At 42.5% G+C, this 22,019-nt stretch overlaps 1 protein-coding gene across 12 annotated transcripts in view; it reads right to left on the bottom strand.

The window, feature by feature from the left end:
* The window catches only part of LOC139762542 (intersectin-1-like), a 382,245-nt gene that overhangs the window by 180,973 nt on the left and 179,253 nt on the right, over positions 1-22,019 (bottom strand). For all 12 annotated transcript variants that reach the window (XM_071687542.1, XM_071687546.1, XM_071687541.1 and 9 more), the window contains one exon: positions 16,225-16,455. In XM_071687542.1, coding sequence (XP_071543643.1) covers positions 16,225-16,455 — 231 coding nt within the window. The remainder of the gene's footprint in view (positions 1-16,224; positions 16,456-22,019) is intronic.

Here is a 22,019-nt window from a genome sequence, read left to right as displayed (position 1 = left end):
GAGATGTGTGGAAATAAAAAGAGCGTGGTTGAGAGAGCAGAAGAGGGTGTTTTGAAATGGTTTGGGCACATGGAGAGAATGAGTGAGGAAAGATTGACCAAGAGGATATATGTGTCGGAGGTGGAGGGAACGAGGAGAAGTGGGAGACCAAATTGGAGGTGGAAAGATGGAGTGAAAAAGATTTTGTGTGATCGGGGCCTGAACATGCAGGAGGGTGAAAGGAGGGCAAGGAATAGAGTGAATTGGATCGATGTGGTATACCGGGGTTGACGTGCTGTCAGTGGATTGAATCAGGGCATGTGAAGCGTCTGGGGTAAAACATGGAAAGTTGTGTGGGGCCTGGATGTGGAAAGGGAGCTGTGGTTCCGGGCATTATTGCATGGCAGCTAGAGACTGAGTGTGAACGAATGGGGCCTTTGTTGTCTTTTCCTAGTGCCACCTCGCACACATGAGGGGGGAGGGGGAAGGTATTCCATGTGTGGCGAGGTGGCGACGGGAGTGAATGGGGGCAGACAGTGTGAATTGTGTGCATGGGTATATATGTATGTGTCTGTGTATGTCTATATATGTGTACATTGAGATGTATAGGTATGTATATTTGCGTGTGTGGACGTGTGTGTGTATACATTGTGCATGGGGGTGGGTTGGGCCATTTCTTTCGTCTGTTTCCTTGCGCTACCTCGCAAACGCGGGAGACAGCGACAAAGCAAAATAAATAAATAAATAAATATATCAACAAAAAAGATTTTTTGCTATTCCACTGCATAATCACCATCTTGCCACAAGAAAACTGTGTTAAAAGGGTTGTGGGGATGGTCAATGAAAAAACTGCTTTAATTTGAAGTTCATGGACAAGGATAAATTCAAGACATTCACCACAGTTTTTAGACCAAAATTAGATCATTCATCAACTGTTTAGTCTCCCTTACTGGAAAAGCATTTAGAAATGCTATATAAAGAGTTCACCAAAATTTCATTTGAACTCTGCGATTATCATGATATGGAGGAAAAGTAAATGCCTGGCACCCACCTAGAAAAAAGAAAGGTAAAGGAAATAATATATGAATATAATTCTGATGTTCCTTAATGAATTCAAAAGTAGGATGAACCATTCATCTAAAGGATTCAAAAAGAAATTATGCAAAAGATGAGGTAAGAAAGATGAGAGATAACATTCAGATCAATGGACAAAGAGAATAATCTAAGTGAAGAGTAGGTGAGAGTGTGATCACTTAATAGCTGTAAATTTATATGATGGAAATTAAAAGTAAATACATGAGGCACCCCAAATGTTTAAAACTCCTTTCCCAGGTATATAATCATGTAATCACACACACACACACACACACAAAGAAAATAAAGGCCACAGGCTTTAGATTTGCCCACACTAAAAGTGAGAAAAGTGAGAGGTGACCTGATTATAGCTTTCAGATTTTTAAAATAGATTGACGAAACAAACAGCAAACTGTTCATCAAAAGATGTAGGGCTAGAACAACCCGAGGACATAACATGATATTAAACAAGAAACTTAAAAAAAGAACATGAAAATTTACTTTAATAGTATAAGAACAATGGATGGATGGAATAACATGACTGAATATATGGCTAATGAAGGCAGCAAACAGTAATTTAGAAAGTTGTATGATAGTTGAGAATGTTCAAGAGATAGGGCCCTACGAATGTAAAACTTCATCCCCTTACAATACAAATTGGTAATAACATACATACTCACACAAGAAGGTATGCAAGAAAAAATGAAATAAAATGACAGACATGAAAGTGATCCATAAGTGATGGAAGTCTGGGCAAAATCACACAGACAAATAAAAAATCCAGCTACTACAGATCAACAAGTTGCTTTCTGGAAGTGATGGATGGAGGTTGCGAGTGCATTCTGGCACAAAATACAATGTCATACAGAAGCTTTTGCTACTTTTCTCAATTTTGGAAAGATATTTGGTCCTTCAAGTGGACCTCAAAAGCATTTCCAAAACTCATGTTTTATAAAAACATTATTCAATCTTCAGCCTTCAATGGTATATAATGTCTACTGTATATCATGCAGAATCAAAAAATGTGGATTTATTAATCATCTTCTAAATTTTACTATACCATGAATATCTTATAAAGGATGTGCACCAACCAATATACATGTTACATTAGTTTAAAATACATAAAGAATCCAAGAAACAAACACACTTTTCTCTTATCATAAAACTTGAACTGTCACTTACCATATACATTCCAAACATAAGTATTACTTTTTTCATTTCTCACACCAGGGCCTCATTCAGAAAGGGCCCTGGCCTTATCCTATGACCCCTTTTCCAGGTGCTTCAGCAGTTCCAGTGATACACTACACTCACTAGCAAGGAGAGATGGACTCCTTTGAAGTGATACATTTTTTAAAGAAACTGTAATCCGTTTCATCAACTGACAAATATACAGCCTCTTCAAAGGTGTCTCTTTCTCTCTAAGTATAACCTCAAGCAAGCAGAGTCCAATAACACCCAAATTTTATATCTATCTATCCTATCCCTGGGGATGGGGAGAAACAATACCATCACCTTATTCCTTGCATGTCATAAAAGGCGACTGAAGGGTGGAAGCGTGGGGGTTAGAAATCCTCCCTTCTTGTTTTACCTTTCCAAGAGAAGGAACAAATAGGAGGACCAAGTAAGGATTTTTTCTCTAAGGCTCAGTCATCTATTTTTGATGCTACATCATTAACAAAGGAAGTGGCAAAAATGTATGAAAAAAAATCTATGTATCTATATCTCTGAAGCCTGCTCCCTTTGGAAACTTCTTCAAGGGGGTGGCCATACACAAAAGAGCCTCCATAACTCCTGAACTCAAGTGCCCTTGCTGGAAATCCTCCCCTATTGTTTTTAGTGGTTTCCGTGCATTACATATGACAGCAAGAGACTGAATGTGAACGAATGTGGCCTTTGTTGTCTTTTCCTAGCGCTACATCGCACGCATACGGGGGGAGGGGGTGCCATTTCATATCTGGCAGGGTGGCAATGGGAATGGCTGGGGGCAGCAAGTATGAATATGTGCATGCGCATATATGTATTTGTCTGTGTATGTATATGTATGTATACATTGAAATGTATAGGTATGTATATGTGCATGTTTGGCTGTGTATGTATATACATATGTATGTGGGTGGGTTGGGCCATTCTTTCGTCTGTTTCCTTGCGCCACCTCGCTAACGCAGGAGACAGTGACAAAGTAAAATAATAATAATAATAACAAAGGCCACAATCGTTCACACTCAGTCTCTAGCTGTCATGTATAATGCACCGAAACCACAGCTCCCTTTCCACATCTAGGCCCCACAAAACTTTCCATGGTTTACCCCAGACGCTTCACATGCCCTGGTTCAATAAACTGACAGCAGATCGACCTTGGTATACCACATCGTTCCAATTCACTCTATTCCTTGCATGCCTTTCACCCTCCTGCATGTTCAGGCCCCGATCGCTCAAAATCTTTTTCACTCCATCTTTCCACATCCAATTTGGTCTCCCACTTCTCCTCGTTCCCTCCATCTCTGACACATATATCCTCTTGGTCAATCTTTCCTCACTCATTCTCTCCATGTGACTAAACCATTTCAAAACACCCTCTTCTGCTCTCTCTCAACCACACTCTTTTTATTACCACATCTCTCTCTTACCCTTTCATTACTTACTCGATCAAACCACCTCACATCACATATTGTCCTCAAACATCTCATTTCCAACACATCCACCCTCCTCCGCACTACTCTATCTATAGCCCACGTCTCGCAACCATATAACATTGTTGGAACCACTATTCCTTCAAACATACCCATTTTTGCTTTCCAATATAATGTTCTCGCTTTCCACACATTTTTCAACACTCCCAAAACTTTTGCCCCCTCCCCCATCCTGTGACTCACTTCCATTTCCATGGTTCTATCCACTGCCAAATCCACTCCAAGATATCTAAAACACTTTACTTCCTCCAGTTTTTCTCCATTCAAACTAACATCCCAAACTGACTTGCACCTCAACCCTACTGTACCTAATAACCTTGTTCTTATTCACATTTACTCTCAGCTTTCTTCTCTCACACACTTTACCAAACTCAGTCACCAGCTTCTGCAGTTTCTCACATGAATCAGCCACCAGTGCTGTATCATCGGTGAACAACAACTGACTCACTTCCCAAGCCCTCTCATCCACAACAGATTGCATACTTGCCCCTCTTTCCAAAACTCTTGCATTCACCTCCCTATCAATCCCATCCATGAACAAATTAAACAACCATGGAGACATCATGCACCCTGCCGCAAACCGACTTTCACTGAGAACCAATCACTTTACTCTCTTCCTACTCCCACACATGCCTCACATCCTTGATAAAAACTTTTCACTGCTTCAAGCAACTTACCTCCCACACCATATACTCTTACTACCTTCCACAGAGCATCTCTGTCAACTCTATCATATGCCTTCTCCAGATCCATAAATGCTACATACAAATCCATCTGTTTTTCTAAGTGTCTATCCTATACATTCTTCAAAGCAAAAACCTGATCCACACATCCTCTACCACTTCAGAAACCACACTGCTCTTCCCCAATCTGATGCTCTGCACATGTCTTCACCCTCTTAATCAATACCCTCCCTTGTTTATTACATCCTCAGACAAAGAGGGGGAGGGGAGATACAAGTGTTGAAGTCCTTAAAATCACACAGTTAGCAGTGAGGCATCACACAGTTAGCAGTGAGGCAGGGCTTCACTTATCCCCATGGAGAGCATGTAGGCACTAATTATGTGACCTGACATGTCTGAGCTTCCTCCCCTTACACTGCGTGTGGAAAGGGTCATTCTGGGGGATACTTCCTAATAACTATTTCAGTTAACAGTTTGTTACGTTCAAAATGGCCAAAGGACAATTTACATTATGATCAAATGTGCCAGAGATCAAACATGATTCACTTACACTTCTTTAACAGGATGTGGACAGGGAGTTGTGGTTTCTGTGCGTTACACATGACAGCTAGAGACTGTGTGAACAAATGTGGCCTTTTTTTGTCTGTTTCCTTGTGATACCTCACTGAAGCGGGATATGGCAATGCTGTTTCCTGTGGGGCGGGGTGGCACTAGAAATGGATGAGGGCAAGCAAGTATGAATATGTACAAGTGTTATCAAACTCTGCCGGCTTGTTGTTACATCATGAGTGAAAAGTAACCTCTGGCAAGACTGTATCATCCAAACAGAATCTCATCGAAGAATTTCCCATTTCAAAGGAGTCCATCATTTCCCAGCCACTGAGTGTATTACAGCCTTGAAGTTACAAGGCCCTTTGGAGAAGGGGTCCTGTGGTCATTTACTAATAATAAAATTAAAATCATCTAACTTTATCTATACTCAATCTGCTGAATAATAATAATAATAATAATAATAATAATAATAATAATAATAATAATAATAATAATAATAATAATGGTTGTTTAATTTGTTTATGGATGGGGTTGTTAGGGAGGTGAATGCAAGAGTTTTGGAAAGAAGGGCAAGTATGCAGTCTGTTGGGGATGAGAGAGCTTGGGAAGTGAGTCAGTTGTTGTTCGCTGATGATACAACGCTGGTGGCTGATTCATGTGAGAAACTACAGAAGCTGGTGACTGAGTTTGGTAAAGTGTGTGAAAGAAGAAAGTTAAGAGTAAATGTGAATAAGAGCAAGGTTTTTAAGTACAGGAAGGTTGAGGGTCAAGTCAATTGGGAGGTAAGTTTGAATGGAGAAAAACTGGAGGAAGTAAAGTGTTTTAGATATCTGGGAGTGGATCTGGCAGTGGATGGAACTATGGAAGCGGAAGTAAATCATAGGGTGGGGGAGGGGGCGAAAATCCTGGGAGCCTTGAAGAATGTGTGGAAGTCGAGAACATTCACTCCGAAAGCAAAAATGGCTATGTTTGAAGGAATAGTGGTTCCAACAATGTTGTATGGGTGCGAGGCGTGGGCTATGGATAGAGTTGTGTGCAGGAGGGTGGATGTGCTGGAAATGAGATGTTTGAGGACAATATGTGGTGTGAGGTGGTTTGATCGAGTAAGTAATGTAAGGGTAAGAGAGATGTGTGGAAATAAAAAGAGCATGGTTGAGAGAGCAGAAGAGGGTGTTTTGAAATGGTTTGGGCACATGGAGAGAATGAGTGAGGAAAGATTGACCAAGAGGATATATGTGTCGGAGGTGGAGGGAACAAGGAGAAGTGGGAGACCAAATTGGAGGTGGAAAGATGGAGTGAAAAAGATTTTGAGTGATCGGGGCCTGAACATGCAGGTGGGTGAAAGGCGGGCAAGGAATAGAGTGAATTGAACTGATGTGGTATACCGGGGTCGACGTGCTGTCAATGGATGGAATCAGGGCATGTGAAGCGTCTGGGGTAAAACATGGAAAGTTGTGTGGGGCCTGGATGTGGAAAGGGAGCTGTGGTTTGAGGCATTATTGCATGACAGGTGGAGACTGAGTGTGAGCGAATGGGGCCTTTGTTGTCTTTTCCCGGCACTGCCTCATGCACATGAAGGGGGAGGGGGATGTTATTCTGTGTATGGCGGGGTGGCAATGGGGTTGAGTAGGGGCAGACAGTGTGAATTGTGTGTATGTGTGTGTATATGTGTGTGTCTGTGTGTGTATATATGTGTGTACGTTGGGATGTGTGGGTGTGTATGTTTGCGTGTGTGGACGTGTGTGTGTGTGTGTGTGTGGGGGTGGGTTGGGCCATTTCTTTCGTCTGTTTCCTTGCGCTACCTCGCAGGAGCGGGAGACAGAGACAAAGCAAAATAATAATAAAAGAAATAATAATGATAAGCAAAAATGGGTATGTTTGAAGGAATAGTGGTTCCAACAATGTTGTATGGTTGCGAGGCGTGGGCTATGGATAGAGTTGTGCGCAGGAGGAAGGATGTGCTGGAAATGAGATGTTTGAGGACAATATGTGGTGTGAGGTGGTTTGATCGAGTAAGTAATGTAAGGGTAAGAGAGATGTGTGGAAATAAAAAGAGTGTGGTTGGGAGAGCAGAAGAAGGTGTTTTAAAATGGTTTGGTCACATGGAGAGAATGAGCGAGGAAAGATTGATCAAGAGGATATATGTGTCAGAGGTGGAGGGAACAAGGAGAAGTGGGAGACCAAATTGGAGGAGGAAAGGTGGAGTGAAAAAGATTTTGAGTGATCGGGGCCTGAACATGCAGGAGGGTGAAAGGTGTGCAAGGAATAGAGTGAATTGGAACGATGTGGTATACCGGGGTCGACGTGCTGGCAATGGATTGAACCAGGGCATGTGAAGCGTCTGGGGTAAACTAGGGAAAGTTCTGTGGGGCCTGGATGTGGAAAGGGAGCTGTGGTTTCAGTGCATTATTACGTGGCAGCTAGAGACTGAGTGTGAATGCATGGGGCCTTTGTTGTCTTTTCCTAGTGCTACCTTGCACACATGAGGGGGAGGGGGTTGTTATTCCATGTGTGGCGAGGTGGCAATGGGAATAAATAAAGGCGAACAGTATGAATTATATACATGTGTATATATGTATATGTCTGTGTGTGTATATATATGTGTACATTTGAGATGTATAGGTATGTATATTTGCATGTGTGGACGTGTATGTATATACATGTGTATGTGGGTGGGTTGGGCCATTCTTTCTGTTTCCTTGCACTACCTCGCTAATGGGAGACAGCGACAAAGCAAAATAAATAAATATTATTATTTTTTTTATTATACTTTGTCGCTGTCTCCCGCGTTTGCAAGGTAGCGCAAGGAAACAGACGAAAGAAATGGCCCAACCCCCACCATACACATGTATATACATACGTCCACACACGCAAATATACATACCTACACAGCTTTCCATGGCTTACCCCAGACGCTTCACATGCCTTGATTCAATCCACTGACAGCACGTCAACCCCGGTATACCACATCGATCCAATTCACTCTATTCCTTGCCCTCCTTTCACCCTCCTGCATCTTCAGGCCCCGATCACACAAAATCTTTTTCACTCCATCTTTCCACCTCCAATTTGGTCTCCCTCTTCTCCTTGTTCCCTCCACCTCCGACACATATATCCTCTTGGTCAATCTTTCCTCACTCATCCTCTCCATGTGCCCAAACCACTTCAAAACACCCTCTTCTGCTCTCTCAACCACGCTCTTTTTATTTCCACACATCTCTCTTACCCTTACGTTACTCACTCGATCAAACCACCTCACACCACACATTGTCCTCAAACATCTCATTTCCAGCACATCCATCCTCCTGCGCACAACTCTATCCATAGCCCACGCCTCGCAACCATACAACTTTGTTGGAACCACTATTCCTTCAAACATACCCATTTTTGCTTTCCGAGATAATGTTTTCGACTTCCACACATTCTTCAAGGCCCCCAGAATTTTCGCCCCCTCCCCCACCCTATGATCCACTTCCGCTTCCATGGTTCCATCCACTGCCAGATCCACTCCCAGATATCTAAAACACTTTACTTCCTCCAGTTTTTCTCCATTCAAACTCACCTCCCAATTGACTTGACCCTCAACCCTACTGTACCTAATAACCTTGCTCTTATTCACATTTACTCTTAACTTTCTTCTTTCACACACTTTACCAAACTCAGTCACCAGCTTCTGCAGTTTCTCACATGAATCAGCCACCAGCGCTGTATCATCAGCAAACAACAACTGACTCACTTCCCAAGCTCTCTCATCCCCAACAGACTTCATACTTGCCCCTCTTTCCAAAACTCTTGCATTTACCTCCCTAACAACCCCATCCATAAACAAATTAAACAACCATGGAGACATCACACACCCCTGCCGCAAACCTACATTCACTGAGAACCAATCACTTTCCTCTCTTCCTACACGTACACATGCCTTACATCCTCGATAAAAACTTTTCACTGCTTCTAACAACTTTCCTCCCACACCATATATTCTTAATACCTTCCACAGAGCATCTCTATCAACTCTATCATATGCCTTCTCCAGATCCATAAATATAATAAATAATAATTATATTATTATATTATATTATACTTTGTCGCTGTCTCCCGCGTTTGTGAGGTAGCGCAACGAAACAGACGAAAGAAATGGCCCAACCCCCCCCCCATACACATGTATATACATACGTCCACACACGCAAATATACATACCTACACAGCTTTCCATGGCAAACAGTATGAAAAAAAAAATAATAATAATAATAATAATAATAATAATGGATCTGGAGAAAGCATATGGTAGAGTTGGTAGAGATGCTTTGTGGAAGTTATTAAGAGTATATGGTGTGGGAGGCAAGTTGCTAGAAGCAGTGAAAAGTTTTTATCAAGGATGTAAGGCATGTGTATGAGGAAGAAGAGAGGAAAGTGATTGGTTCCCAGTGAACGTCAGTTTGCAGCAGCGGTGCATGATGTCTCCATGATTCTTTAATTTGTTTATGGATGGGTTTGTTAGGGAGGTGAATGCAAGAGTTTTGGAAAGAGGGGCAAGTATGCACTCTGTTCTGGATGAGAGGGCTTGGGAAATGAGTCAGCTGTTGTTCGCTGATGATACAACACTGGTGGATGATTCGGGTGAAAAACTGCAGAAGCTGGTGACTGAGTTTGGTAAAGTGTATGAAAGAAGAAAGCTGAGAGTAAATGTGAATAAAATCAAGGATATTAGGTTCAGTAGAGTTGAGGGGCAAGTTAACTGGGAGGTATGTTTGAATTGAAAAACTAGAGGAAGTGAAGTGTGTTAGATATCTGGGAGTAGACTTAGCAGCGGATGGAATCATGAAAGCGGAAGTGAGTCACAGGGCAGGGGAGGGAGCGAAGGTTCTGGGAGCGTTGAGGAATGTGTGGAAGGTGAGAATGTTATCTCAGAGAGCAAAATTGGGTATGTTTAAAGGAATGGTGGTTCCAACAATGATATATGGTTGTGAGGCATGGGCTATAGATAGGGTTGTGCAGAGGAGGGTGGATGTGATGGAAATGTGATGCTTGAGGACAATATGTGGTGTGAGGTGGTTTGATAGAGTAAGTAATGAAAGGGTAAGAGAGATGTGTGGTAATAAAAAGAGTGTGGTTGAGAGAGCAGAAGAGGGCGTATTGAAATGGTTTGGTCACATGGAGAGAATGAGTGAGGAAAGATTGACCAAGAGGATATGTGTCAAAGATGGAGGGAACGAGGAGTGGGAGACCAAATTGAAGGTGGAAGGATGGAGTGAAAAAGATTCTGAGCGATCAGGGCCTGAACATACAGGAGGGTGAAAGGCATGCAAGGAATAGAGTGAACTGGAACGATGTGGTATACCGGGGTCGACGTGCTATCAATGGATTGAACCAGGGCATGTGAAGCATCTAGGGTAAACCATGGAAAGTTTTGTGGGACCTGGATGTGGAAAGGGAGCTGTGGTTTCGGTGCATTACATATGACAGCTAGAGAATGAGTGTGAACGAATGTAGCCTTTGTTGTCTTTTCCTTGTGCTACGTCGTGTGCGCACGTGAAGGGAAGGGGGGTGCCATTTCATTTGTGGCGGAGAGGCAACAAGAATGGATGAAGGCAGCAAGTATGAATATGTTCATGTGTATATATGTATATGTCTGTGTATGTATATGTATGTATATGTTGCAATGTATAGGTGGGCATTTATGTAGGTGGGCTGGGCCATTCTTTTGTCTGTTTCCCTGTGTTACCTCGCTAACACAGGAGACAGCGACCAAGTATTATAATAATAATAATAATAATAATAATAATAATAATAATAATAATAATAATAATAATATTTTTTTTTTCTTTGTCGCTGTCTCCCGCATTTGTGAGGTAGCACAAGGAAACAGACGAAAGAAATGGCCCAACCCACCCCCATACACATGTATATACATACGTCCACACACACAAATAAACATACCTACACAGCTTTCCATGGTTTACCCCAGACGCTTCACATGCCCTGATTCAATCCGCTGACAGCACGTCAACCCCGGTATACCACATCGATCCAATTCACTCTATTCCTTGCCCTCGTTTCACCCTCCTGCATGTTCAGGCCCCGATCACACAAAATCTTTTTCACTCCATCTTTCCACATCCAATTTGGTCTCCCACTTCTCCTCGTTCCCTCCACCTCCGACACATATGTCCTCTTGGTCAATCTTTCCTCACTCATTCTCTCCATGTGCCCAAACCACTTCAAAACACCCTCTTCTGCTCTCTCAACCACGCTCTTTTTATTTCCACACATCTCTCTTACCCTTACGTTACTTACTCGATCAAACCACCTCACACCACACACTGTCCTTAAACATCTCATTTCCAGCACATCCATCCTCCTGCGCACAACCCTATCCATAGCCCACGCCTCGCAACCATACAACATTGTTGGAACCACTATTCCTTCAAACATACCCATTTTTGCTTTCCGAGATAATGTTCTCGACTTCCACACATTCTTCAAGGCTCCCCAGATTTTCGCCCCCTCCCCCACCCTATGATCCACTTCCGCTTCCATGGTTCCATCTGCTGCCAGATCAACTCCCAGATATTTAAAACACTTTACTTCCTCCAGTTTTTCTCCATTCAAACTTACCTCCCAATTGACTTGACCCTCAACCCTACTGTACCTAATAACCTTGCTCTCATTCACATTTACTCTTAACTTTCTTCTTTCACACACTTTACCAAACTCAGTCACCAGCTTCTGCAGTTTCTCACACGAATCAGCCACCAGCGCTGTATCATCAGCGAACAACAACTGACTCACTTCCCAAGCTCTCTCATCCCCAACAGACTTCATACTTGCCCTTCTTTCCAAAACTCTTGCATTTACCTCCCTAACTACCCCATCCATAAACAAATTAAACACCCATAGAGACATCACACACCCCTGCCGCAAACCTACATTCACTGAGAACCAATCACTTTCCTCTCTTCCTACACGTACACATGCCATACATCCTCGATAAAAACTTTTCACTGCTTCTAACAACTTGCCTCCCACACCATATATTCCTAGTACCTTCCACAGAGCATCTCTATCAACTCTATCATATGCCTTCTCCAGATCCATAAATGCGACATACAGATCCATTTGCTTTTCTAAGTATTTCTCACATACATTCTTCAAAGCAAACACCTGATCCACACATCCTCTACCACTTCTGAAACCACACTGCTCTTCCCCAATCTGATGCTCTGTACATGCCTTCACCCTCTCAATCAATATCCTCCCATATAATTTACCAGGAATACTCAACAAACTTATACCTCTGTAATTTGAGCACTCACTCTTAACCCCTTTGCCTTTGTACAATGGCACTATGCACGCATTCCGCCAATCCTCAGGCACCTCACCATGAGTCATACATACATTAAATAACCTTACCAACCATTCAATAATACAGTCACCCCCTTTTTTAATAAATTCCACTGCAATACCATCCAATACCATTAATAATAATAATAATAATAATAATAATAATAATAATAATAATAATAATAGGGGATAGGGGAGAAAGAATACTTCCCACGTATTCCCTGCGTGTCGTAGAAGGCGACTAAAAGGGAAGGGAGCAGGGGGCTGGAAATCCTCCCCTCTCATTTTTTTTTTTTTTTCAATTTTCCAAAAGAAGGAACAGAGAAGGGGGTCAGGTGAGGATATTCCCTCTAAGGCCCAGTCCTCTGTTCTTAACGCTACCTTGCTAATGCGGGAAATGGTGAATAGTATGAAAAAAAAAAAAAAAAAAAAAATAATAATAGGGTGAATCATAGGGTGGGGGAGGGGGCGATAATCCTGGGAGCCTTGAAGAATGTGTGGAAGTCAAGAACATTATCTCGGAAAGCAAAAATGGGTATGTTTAAAGGAATAGTGGTTCCAACAATGTTGTATGGTTGCGAGGCGTGGGCTATGGATAGAGTTGTGCGCAGGAGGGTGGATGTGCTGGAAATGAGATATTTGAGGACAATGTGTGGTGTGAGGTGGTTTGATCGAGTAAGTAATGTAAGGGTAAGAGAGATGTGTGGAAATAAAAAGAGCGTGGTTGAGAGAGCAGAAGAGGGTGTTTTGAAATGGTTTGGGCACATGGAGAGATTGAGTGAGGAAAGATTGACCAAGAGGATATATGTGTTGGAGGTGGAGGGAACGAGGAGAAGTGGGAGACCAAATTGGAGGTGGAAAGATGGAGTGAAAAAGATTTTGTGTGATCGGGGCCTGAACATGCAGGAGGGTGAAACGAGGGCAAGGAATAGAGTGAATTGGATCGATGTGGTATACCGGGGGTTGACGTGCTGCAGTGGATTGAATCAGGGCATGTGAAGTGTCTGGGGTAAACCATGGAAAGTTGTGTGGGGCCTGGATGTGGAAAGGGAGCTGTGGTTTTGGGCATTATTGCGTGACAGCTAGAGACTGAGTGTGAACGAATGGGGCCTTTGTTGTCTTTTCCTAGTGCTACCTCGCACACATGAGGGGGGAGGGGGATGGTATTCCATGTGTGGCGGGGTGGCGATGGGAATGAATAGGGGCAGACAGTGTGAATTGTGTGCATGGGTATATATGTATGTGTCTGTGTGTGTATATATATGTGTACATTGGGATGTATAGGTATGTATATTTGCGTGTGGGCGTGTGTGTGTGTACATTGTGTATGGGGGTGGGTTGGGCCATTTTCTTTCGTCTGTTTCCTTGCGCTACCTCGCAAACGCGGGAGACAGCGACAAAGCAAAGTAAATAAAATAAATAAATAAATATATTAACAATGCGGGAGACCGACAAAGCAAAATAAATAAATAAATAAAACTAACAATAATAATAATAAAAGGGAGGTAAGAAGGGCAATAATGAGGCTGAAAGTAGAAAAGGCACATGGAGTGGATGGGATTATGGGTGAAATACTTATGTAGGAGAAAGTGTGATAAGAGTGGATGCATCTTGTAGGTAATTTAGCATGGAAACAGAGGGTTGTGCCTGAGAATTGGGTGAAAGCTATTATCGTTCCTTTATTCAAAGGAAAATGTGCAAAGGATGTATGTAGCAATTATAGGGGAATAAGTCTGTTAAGCGGATGGAACCATGGAAGCGGAAGTGGATCATAGGGTGGGGGAGGGGGCGAAAATCCGGGGAGCCTTGAAGAATGTGTGGAAGTCGAGAACATTATCTCGGAAAGCAAAAATGGGTATGTTTGAAGGAATAGTGGTTCCAACAATGTTGTATGGTTGCGAGGCGTGGGCTATGGATAGAGTTGTGCGCAGGAGGATGGATGTGCTGGAAATGAGATGTTTGAGGACAATGTGTGGTGTGAGGTGGTTTGATCGAGTAAGTAACGTAAGGGTAAGAGAGATGTGTGGAAATAAAAAGAGCGTGGTTGAGAGAGCAGAAGAGGGTGTTTTGAAATGGTTTGGGCACATGGAGAGAATGAGTGAGGAAAGAATGACCAAGAGGATATATGTGTCGGAGGTGGAGGGAACGAGGAGAAGTGGGAGACCAAATTGGAGGTGGAAAGATGGAGTGAAAAAGATTTTGTGTGATTGGGGCCTGAACATGCAGGAGGGTGAAAGGAGGGCAATGAATAGAGTGAATTGGATCGATGTGGTATACCGGGGTTGATGTGGTATACCGGGGTTGACGTGCTGTCAGTGGATTGAATCAGGGCATGTGAAGCGTCTGGGATAAACCATGGAAAGCTGTGTAGGTATGCATATTTGCTGTGTGTGGACGTATGTATATATATGTGTATGGGGGTGGGTTGGGCCATTTCTTTCGTCTGTTTCCTTGCGCTATCTCTCAAACGCGGGAGACAGCGACAAAGCAAAAAAAAAAAAAAGTCTGTTAAGTATACCGGAAAAAGCATATGCAAGAATATCAATTGACAAAGTGATGGAAGTGCCTAAATGCAGAACAAGTAAAGAGCAAGGGGATGTGTGGATCAGATTTTTGTATCAAGATGACCATGAAAAAGAATTTAGCAAAAGGTAAGAAGCTCTATGCAGCTTTCATGGATCTGGAGAAAGCATATGACAGAGCTGAGTGGAATGCTTTCTGGGATGTGTTAAGGTTATATGGTATAAGGAGACAACTGTTGAATGGTGTATAGGCGAGAAAATGCATGCATAAGAGTGGATGGAGAGAATGAAGGTAAATGAAAGTAGAAGTAAAGTAATGGTGTTTGAAAGGAAACAGAGACAAAGTAAAGATTTTGTAAAACCTTATAGAGTGAAAGAAGAAAGTGTACTAAACTACTCTATGGATATGGGGGGAAAAAGACTGGAAGAAGTGAGGGAATTTAAGTACCTGGGAGCTGTCTTGGGTAAGTGTGGTGATATGGAAGGAGAGATAAGGGAGAGAGCAGTACAGGGTAGAAGAGTCATTGGGTCCTTTAATAGAATAATGAAGGGTAGATGTATAAGCGTGGAATTGAAGAGAGGATTAAGGGACAGCATAGTCCTGCCAACCCCGACACATGCAGCTAAATTCATGGGCGTGGAATGAGGCACAGAGATCAAGAATCCAGGCAGTGGAAATGAGCTATTTCAGAAGAGCATGTGATGTAACTAGACTGAATGAAGAAAGAAATGAAAAGGTTTATGAGAGATGTAGTACGGCGAGGAATGCAAAAGGTGTGAATTGTGGCGTGGTTGAATGGGTGAAATGTAATACTTTGAAGTGGTTTGGGCATGTGAAAAGAATGCAAGACTGGGAGTTTACAAACAGAGTGTATGATATTACAATTAAAGGGGTTGGTGTGAGTGGAAGACCACCTGTGACATGGGAAAATAGGGTGGAGGAATACTGGAGGGAAAGAAACTGAGGAAGAATGTGTGGAATGGTGTATGCAAAGGAGGCATGTAAGGACAGGGATAAGTGGAAACTCTTTTGCCATGGCCACCCCTTGATGGGAGTTCCCGGAAGGAACAGGCATCAAAGAGACAGATAGATATGAATAATAAAACCCATATATTCATTCTCAATGACTTTGTACATGGCACTATCTAAACTTATAATAAAACTAATATGAATAATCATCAAAATAAAAAAACTGTTGAACATTAAAAAGTTCTTATTCAGAGTGAACCACACATGTTAACAACATATTTAGCTCAAATACTCAATATCTAGGACGTATCTATCCTACTAGTTTCCAACAAATTAATCAGTATATGAAATAATAACTTTATGAAAATATTAGAAAAAGAATAATGAGTAGAAATTTATCTACTTACAACACAATGAGTCTTCCCCATCTGGAGTTCCCACATTGGTTAGAGAAGAGGCACCAGTGTATGGCTGAACATAGTTGGAAGGGAATACACCTATAGCACCTTCAAGGGTTCCTTTCCACCAAGCTGCATCCTCCTTATCAATCACCGAGATAATGGCACCAGCCTCAAAGGTAAGTTCATCATCATTCATTGCAGTATAGGGATATAATGCCTCCACCTGCTCTGCAAATCCTTAAAGAAAATGACAAATTTATTACAATATTTGAAATTCGGAAAATATGTATATATCAACATTTTAATAATTTTTTTTTTATTAGTATGCTTAACCGCCATTTCCCGCATTTATGAGGTAGCATAGAGAAACAGACAAGGAATGGCCCAACCCACCCACATACACAAGTATCTACATAAACGCCCACACACGCACATATACATACATATACATTTCAATGTATACATACATATACATATACAGATGTATACATATATACACATGTACATATCCATCCTTACTGCCCTCATCCATTCCCATCACCACCCCGCCACACATGAAATAGCAAATGTAAATGTGAATAAGAGCAAGGTTATTAGGTTCAGCAGGGTTGAGGGACAAGCTAATTGGGAGGTAAGTTTGAATGGAGAAAAACTGGAGGAAGTTAAGTGTTTTAGATATCTGGGAGTGGACTTGGCAGTGGATGGAACCATGGAAGCGGAAGTGAGTCACAGGGTTGGAGAGGGAGCAAAGGTTCTGGGAGCATTGAAGAATGTGTGGAAGGCGAGAGCATTATTTCAGAGAGCAAAAATGGGTATGTTTGAAGGAATAGTGGTTCCAACAATGTTATATGGTTGTGAGGCATGGGCTATAGATAGGGTTGTGCGGAGGAGGGTGGATGCGTTGGAAATGAAACGTTTCAGGACAATATGTGGTGTGAGGTGGTTTGATCAAGTAAGTAATGAAAGAGTAAGAGAGATGTGTGGTAATTAAAAGAGTGGGTTGAGCGAGCAGAAGAGGATGTGTTGAAATGGTTTGGACAAATGGAGAGAATGAGTGAGGAAAGATTGACAAAGAGGACATATGTGTCAGAGGTGGAGGGAAGAAGGAGAAGCAGGAGACCAAATTGGAGGTGGAAGGATGGAGTGAAAAAGATATTCAGCGATTGGGGCCTGAACATACAGGAGGGTGAAAGTTGTGCATGGAGTAGAGTGAATTGGAACGATGTGGTATACTGGGGTTCATGTCCTGTCAATGGACTGAACCAGGGCATATGAAGCATCAGGGGTAAACCATCGAAAGGTTTGTAGGGCCTGGATGTGGAAAGGGAGCTGTGGATTTGGTGCATTATTCCTGGGAAATTATATGGGAGGGTATTGATTGAGAGGGTGAAGGCATGTGCAGAGCATCATATTGGGGAAGAGCAGTGTGGTTTTAGAAGTGGTAGAGGATGTGTGGTTCAGGTGTTTGCTTTGAAGAAGCAGGAAGTTAAGGAAGTTAAGGAGGAAGTTAAGTGTTTTAGATATCTGGGAGTGGACTTGGCAGTGGATGGAACCATGGAAGCGGAAGTGAGTCACAGGGTTGGAGAGGGAGCAAAGGTTCTGGGAGCATTGAAGAATGTGTGGAAGGCGAGAGCATTATTTCAGAGAGCAAAAATGGGAATGTTTGAAGGAATAGTGGTTCCAACAATGTTATATGGTTGCGAGGCATGGGCTATGGATAGAGTTGTGCGCAGGAGGATAGATGTGCTGGAAATGAGATGTTTGAGGACAATGTGTGGTGTGAGGTGGTTTGATCGAGTAAGTAACGTATGGGTAAGAGCGATGTGTGGAAATAAAAAGAGCGTGGTTGAGAGAGCAGAAGAGGGTGTTTTGAAATGGTCTGGGCACATGGAGAGAATGAGTGAGGAAAGACTGACCAAGAGGATATATGTGTCGGAGGTGGAGGGAACGAGGAGAAGTGGGAGACCAAATTGGAGGTGGAAAGATGGAGTGAAAAAGATTTTGTGTGATCGGGGCCTGAACATGCAGGAGGGTGAAAGGAGGGCAAGGAATAGAGTGAATTGGATCGATGTGGTATACCGGGGTTGACGTGCTGTCAGTGGATTGAATCAGGGCATGTGAAGCGTCTGGGGTAAACCATGGAAAGCTGTGTAGGTATGTATATTTGCGTGTGTGGATGTATGTATGCACATGTGTATGGGGGTGGGTTGGGCCATTTCTTTCGTCTGTTTCCTTGCGCTACCTCGCAGACGCGGGAGACAGCGACAAAGCAAAAAAAAAAAAAAAAAAAAATATATATATATATATATATATATATATATATATATATATATATATATATATATATATATATATATATATGGTGTGGGAGGAAAATTGTTAGAAGCAGTGAAAAGTTTTTATCGAGGATGTAAGGCATGTGTATGTGTAGGAAGAGAGGAAAGTGATTGGTTCTCAGTGAATGTAGGTTTGCGGCAGGGGTGTGTGATGTCTCCATGGTTGTTTAATTTGTTTATGGATGGGGTTGTTAGGGAGGTAAATGCATGAGTTTTAGAAAGAGGGGCAAGTATGAAGTCTGTTGGGGATGAGAGAGCTTGGGAAGTGAGTCAGTTGTTGTTCGCTGATGATACAACGCTGGTGGCTGATTCATGTGAGAAACTGCAGAAGCTGGAGACTGAGTTTGGTAAAGTGTGTAGAAGAAGAAAGTTAAGAGTAAATGTGAATAAGAGCAAGGTTATTAGGTACAGTAGGGTTGAGGGTCAAGTCAATTGGGAGGTGAGTTTGAATGGAGAAAAACTGGAGGAAGTGAAGTGTTTTAGATATCTGGGAGTGGATCTGGCAGCAGATGGAACCATGGAAGCGGAAGTGGATCATAGGGTGGGGGAGGGGGCGAAAATTCTGGGGGCCTTGAAGAATGTGTGGAAGTCGAGAACATTATCTCGGAAAGCAAAAATGGGTATGTTTGAAGGAATAGTGGTTCCAACAATGTTGTATGGTTGCGAGGCGTGGGCTATGGATAGAGTTGTGCACAGGAGGATGGATGTGCTGGAAATGAGATGTTTGAGGACAATGTGTGGTGTGAGGTGGTTTGATCGAGTGAGTAACGTAAGGGTAAGAGAGATGTGTGGAAATAAAAAGAGCATGGTTGAGAGAGCAGAAGAAGGTGTTTTGAAGTGGTTTGGGCACATGGAGAGAATGAGTGAGGAAAGATTGACCAAGAGGATATATGTGTCGGAGGTGGAGGGAACGAGGAGAAGAGGGAGACCAAATTGGAGGTGGAAAGATGGAGTGAAAAAGATTTTGTGTGATCAGGGCCTGAACATGCAGGAGGGTGAAAGGAGGGCAAGGAATAGAGTGAATTGGAGCGATGTGGTATACCAGGGTTGACGTGCTGTCAGTGGATTGAATCAAGGCATGTGAAGCGTCTGGGGTAAACCATGGAAAGCTGTGTAGGTATGTATATTTGCGTGTGTGGACGTATGTATATACATGTGTATGGGGGTGGGTTGGGCCATTTCTTTCGTCTGTTTCCTTGCGCTACCTCGCAAACGCGGGAGACAGCGACAAAGTATAATAAAAAAAAAAAAAGTTTGTTGAGTATTCCTGGTAAATTATATGGGAGGGTATTGATTGAGAGGGTGAAGGCATGTACAGAGCATCAGATTGGGGAAGAGCAGTGTGGTTTCAGAAGTGGTAGAGGATGTGTGGATCAGGTGTTTGCTTTGAAGAATGTATGTGAGAAATACTTAGAAAAGCAAATGGATTTGTATGTAGCATTTATGGATCTGGAGAAGGCATATGATAGAGTTGATAGAGATGCTCTGTGGAAGGTATTAAGAATATTTGTTGTGGGAGGCAAGTTGTTAGAAGCAGTGAAAAGTTTTTATCGAGGATGTAAGGCATGTGTACGTGTAGGAAGAGAGGAAAGTGATTGGTTCTCAGTGAATGTAGGTTCGGCAGGGGTGTGTGATGTCTCCATGGTTGTTTAATTTGTTTATGGATGGGGTTGCTCGGGAGGTGAATGCAAGAGTTTTGGAAAGAGGGGCAAGTATGAAGTCTTGTGGATGAGAGAGCTTGGGAAGCGAGTCAGTTGTTGTTCGCTGATGATACAGCGCTGGTGGCTGATTCATGTGAGAAACTGCAGAAGCTGGTGACTGAGTTTGGTAAAGTGTGTGAAAGAAGAAAGTTAAGACTAAATGTGAATAAGAGCAAGGTTATTAGGTACAGTAGAGTTGAGGGTCAGGTCAATTGGGAGGTAAGTTTGAATGGAGAAAAACTGGAGGAAGTAAAGTGTTTTAGATATCTGGGAGTGGATCTGGCAGCGGATGGAACCATGGAAGCGGAAGTGAATCATAGGGTGGGGGAGGGGGCGAAAATCCTGGGAGCACTGAAGAATGTGTGGAAGTCGAGAACATTATCTCGGAAAGCAAAAATGGGTATGTTTGAAGGAATAGTGGTTCCAACAATGTTGTATGGTTGCGAGGCGTGGGCTATGGATAGAGTTGTGCGCAGGAGGGTGGATGTGCTGGAAATGAGATGTTTGAGGACAATATGTGGTGTGAGGTGGTTTGATCGAGTAAGTAATGTAAGGGTAAGAGAGATGTGTGGAAATAAAAAGAGCGTGGTTGAGAGAGCAGAAGAGGGTGTTTTGAAATGGTTTGGGCACATGGAGAAAATGAGTGAGGAAAGATTGATCAAGAGGATATATGTGTCAGAGGTGGAGGGAACGAGGAGAAGTGGGAGACCTAATTGGAGGTGGAAAGATGGAGTGAAAAAGATTTTGAGTGATCGGGGCCTGAACATGCAGGAGGGTGAAAGGCAAGCAAGGAATAGAGTGAATTGGATCGATGTGGTATACCGGGGTTGACGTGCTGTCAGTGGATTAAATCAGGGCATGTGAAGCGTCTGGGGTAAACCATGGAAAGTTGTGTGGGGCCTGGATGTGGAAAGGGAGCTGCAGTTTTGGGCATTATTGCATGACAGCTGGAGACTGAGTGTGAACGAATGGGGCCTTTCTCATCTTTTCCTAGCGCTGCCTCGCACACATGAGGGGGGAGGGGGATGATACTCCATGTGTGGCGAGGTGGTGATGGGAATGAATAAAGGCAGGCAGTGTGAATTGTGTGCATGGGTATATATGTATGTGTCTGTGTGTGTATATATATGTGTACATTGAGATGTATGGGTATGTTTGCGTGTGTGGACGTGTGTGTATATACATGTGTATGGGGGTGGGTTGGGCCATTTCTTTCTTCTGTTTCCTTGCGCTACCTCGCAAATGTGGGAGACAGCGACAAAGCAAAATAAATAAATAAATATATATATATATATATGTGTGTGTGTGTGTGTGTGTGTGTGTGGGTTGGGGCATTCCTCATCTGTTTCCTTGCACTACCTTGCTGATGTAGGATATGGCGATTAAGTATAATATAAGAAATAAATAAAATAAAATAAAATATTTTCTATTATAACTGATCACCATTTCCTGCATCAGCATATGTATGTGTGTATATGTATGCATATGTAAATGTGTATGTATGGGTGTTTATGTACATATATTTGTATATGAATGGATGGGCTGTTCTTTGTCAGTTTCCTGGTGGTATCTTGCTGATGCGAGAAACAGCAATCAAGTATAATAATGAAAAAAATCATCTTTTTTTCTTACTTTGTCACTGTCTCCCGCGTTAGCGAGGTAGCGCAAGGAAACAGATGAAAGAATGGCCCAACTCACCCATATACACATGTATATGCATACACGTCCACAGACGCACATATACATACCTATACATCTCAACGTA

The sequence above is a fragment of the Panulirus ornatus genome, chromosome 43 (assembly GCF_036320965.1).
Source record: "Panulirus ornatus isolate Po-2019 chromosome 43, ASM3632096v1, whole genome shotgun sequence".
Lineage (NCBI taxonomy): Eukaryota > Metazoa > Arthropoda > Malacostraca > Decapoda > Palinuridae > Panulirus > Panulirus ornatus.
This window is presented reverse-complemented; position numbering and strand designations above follow the sequence as displayed.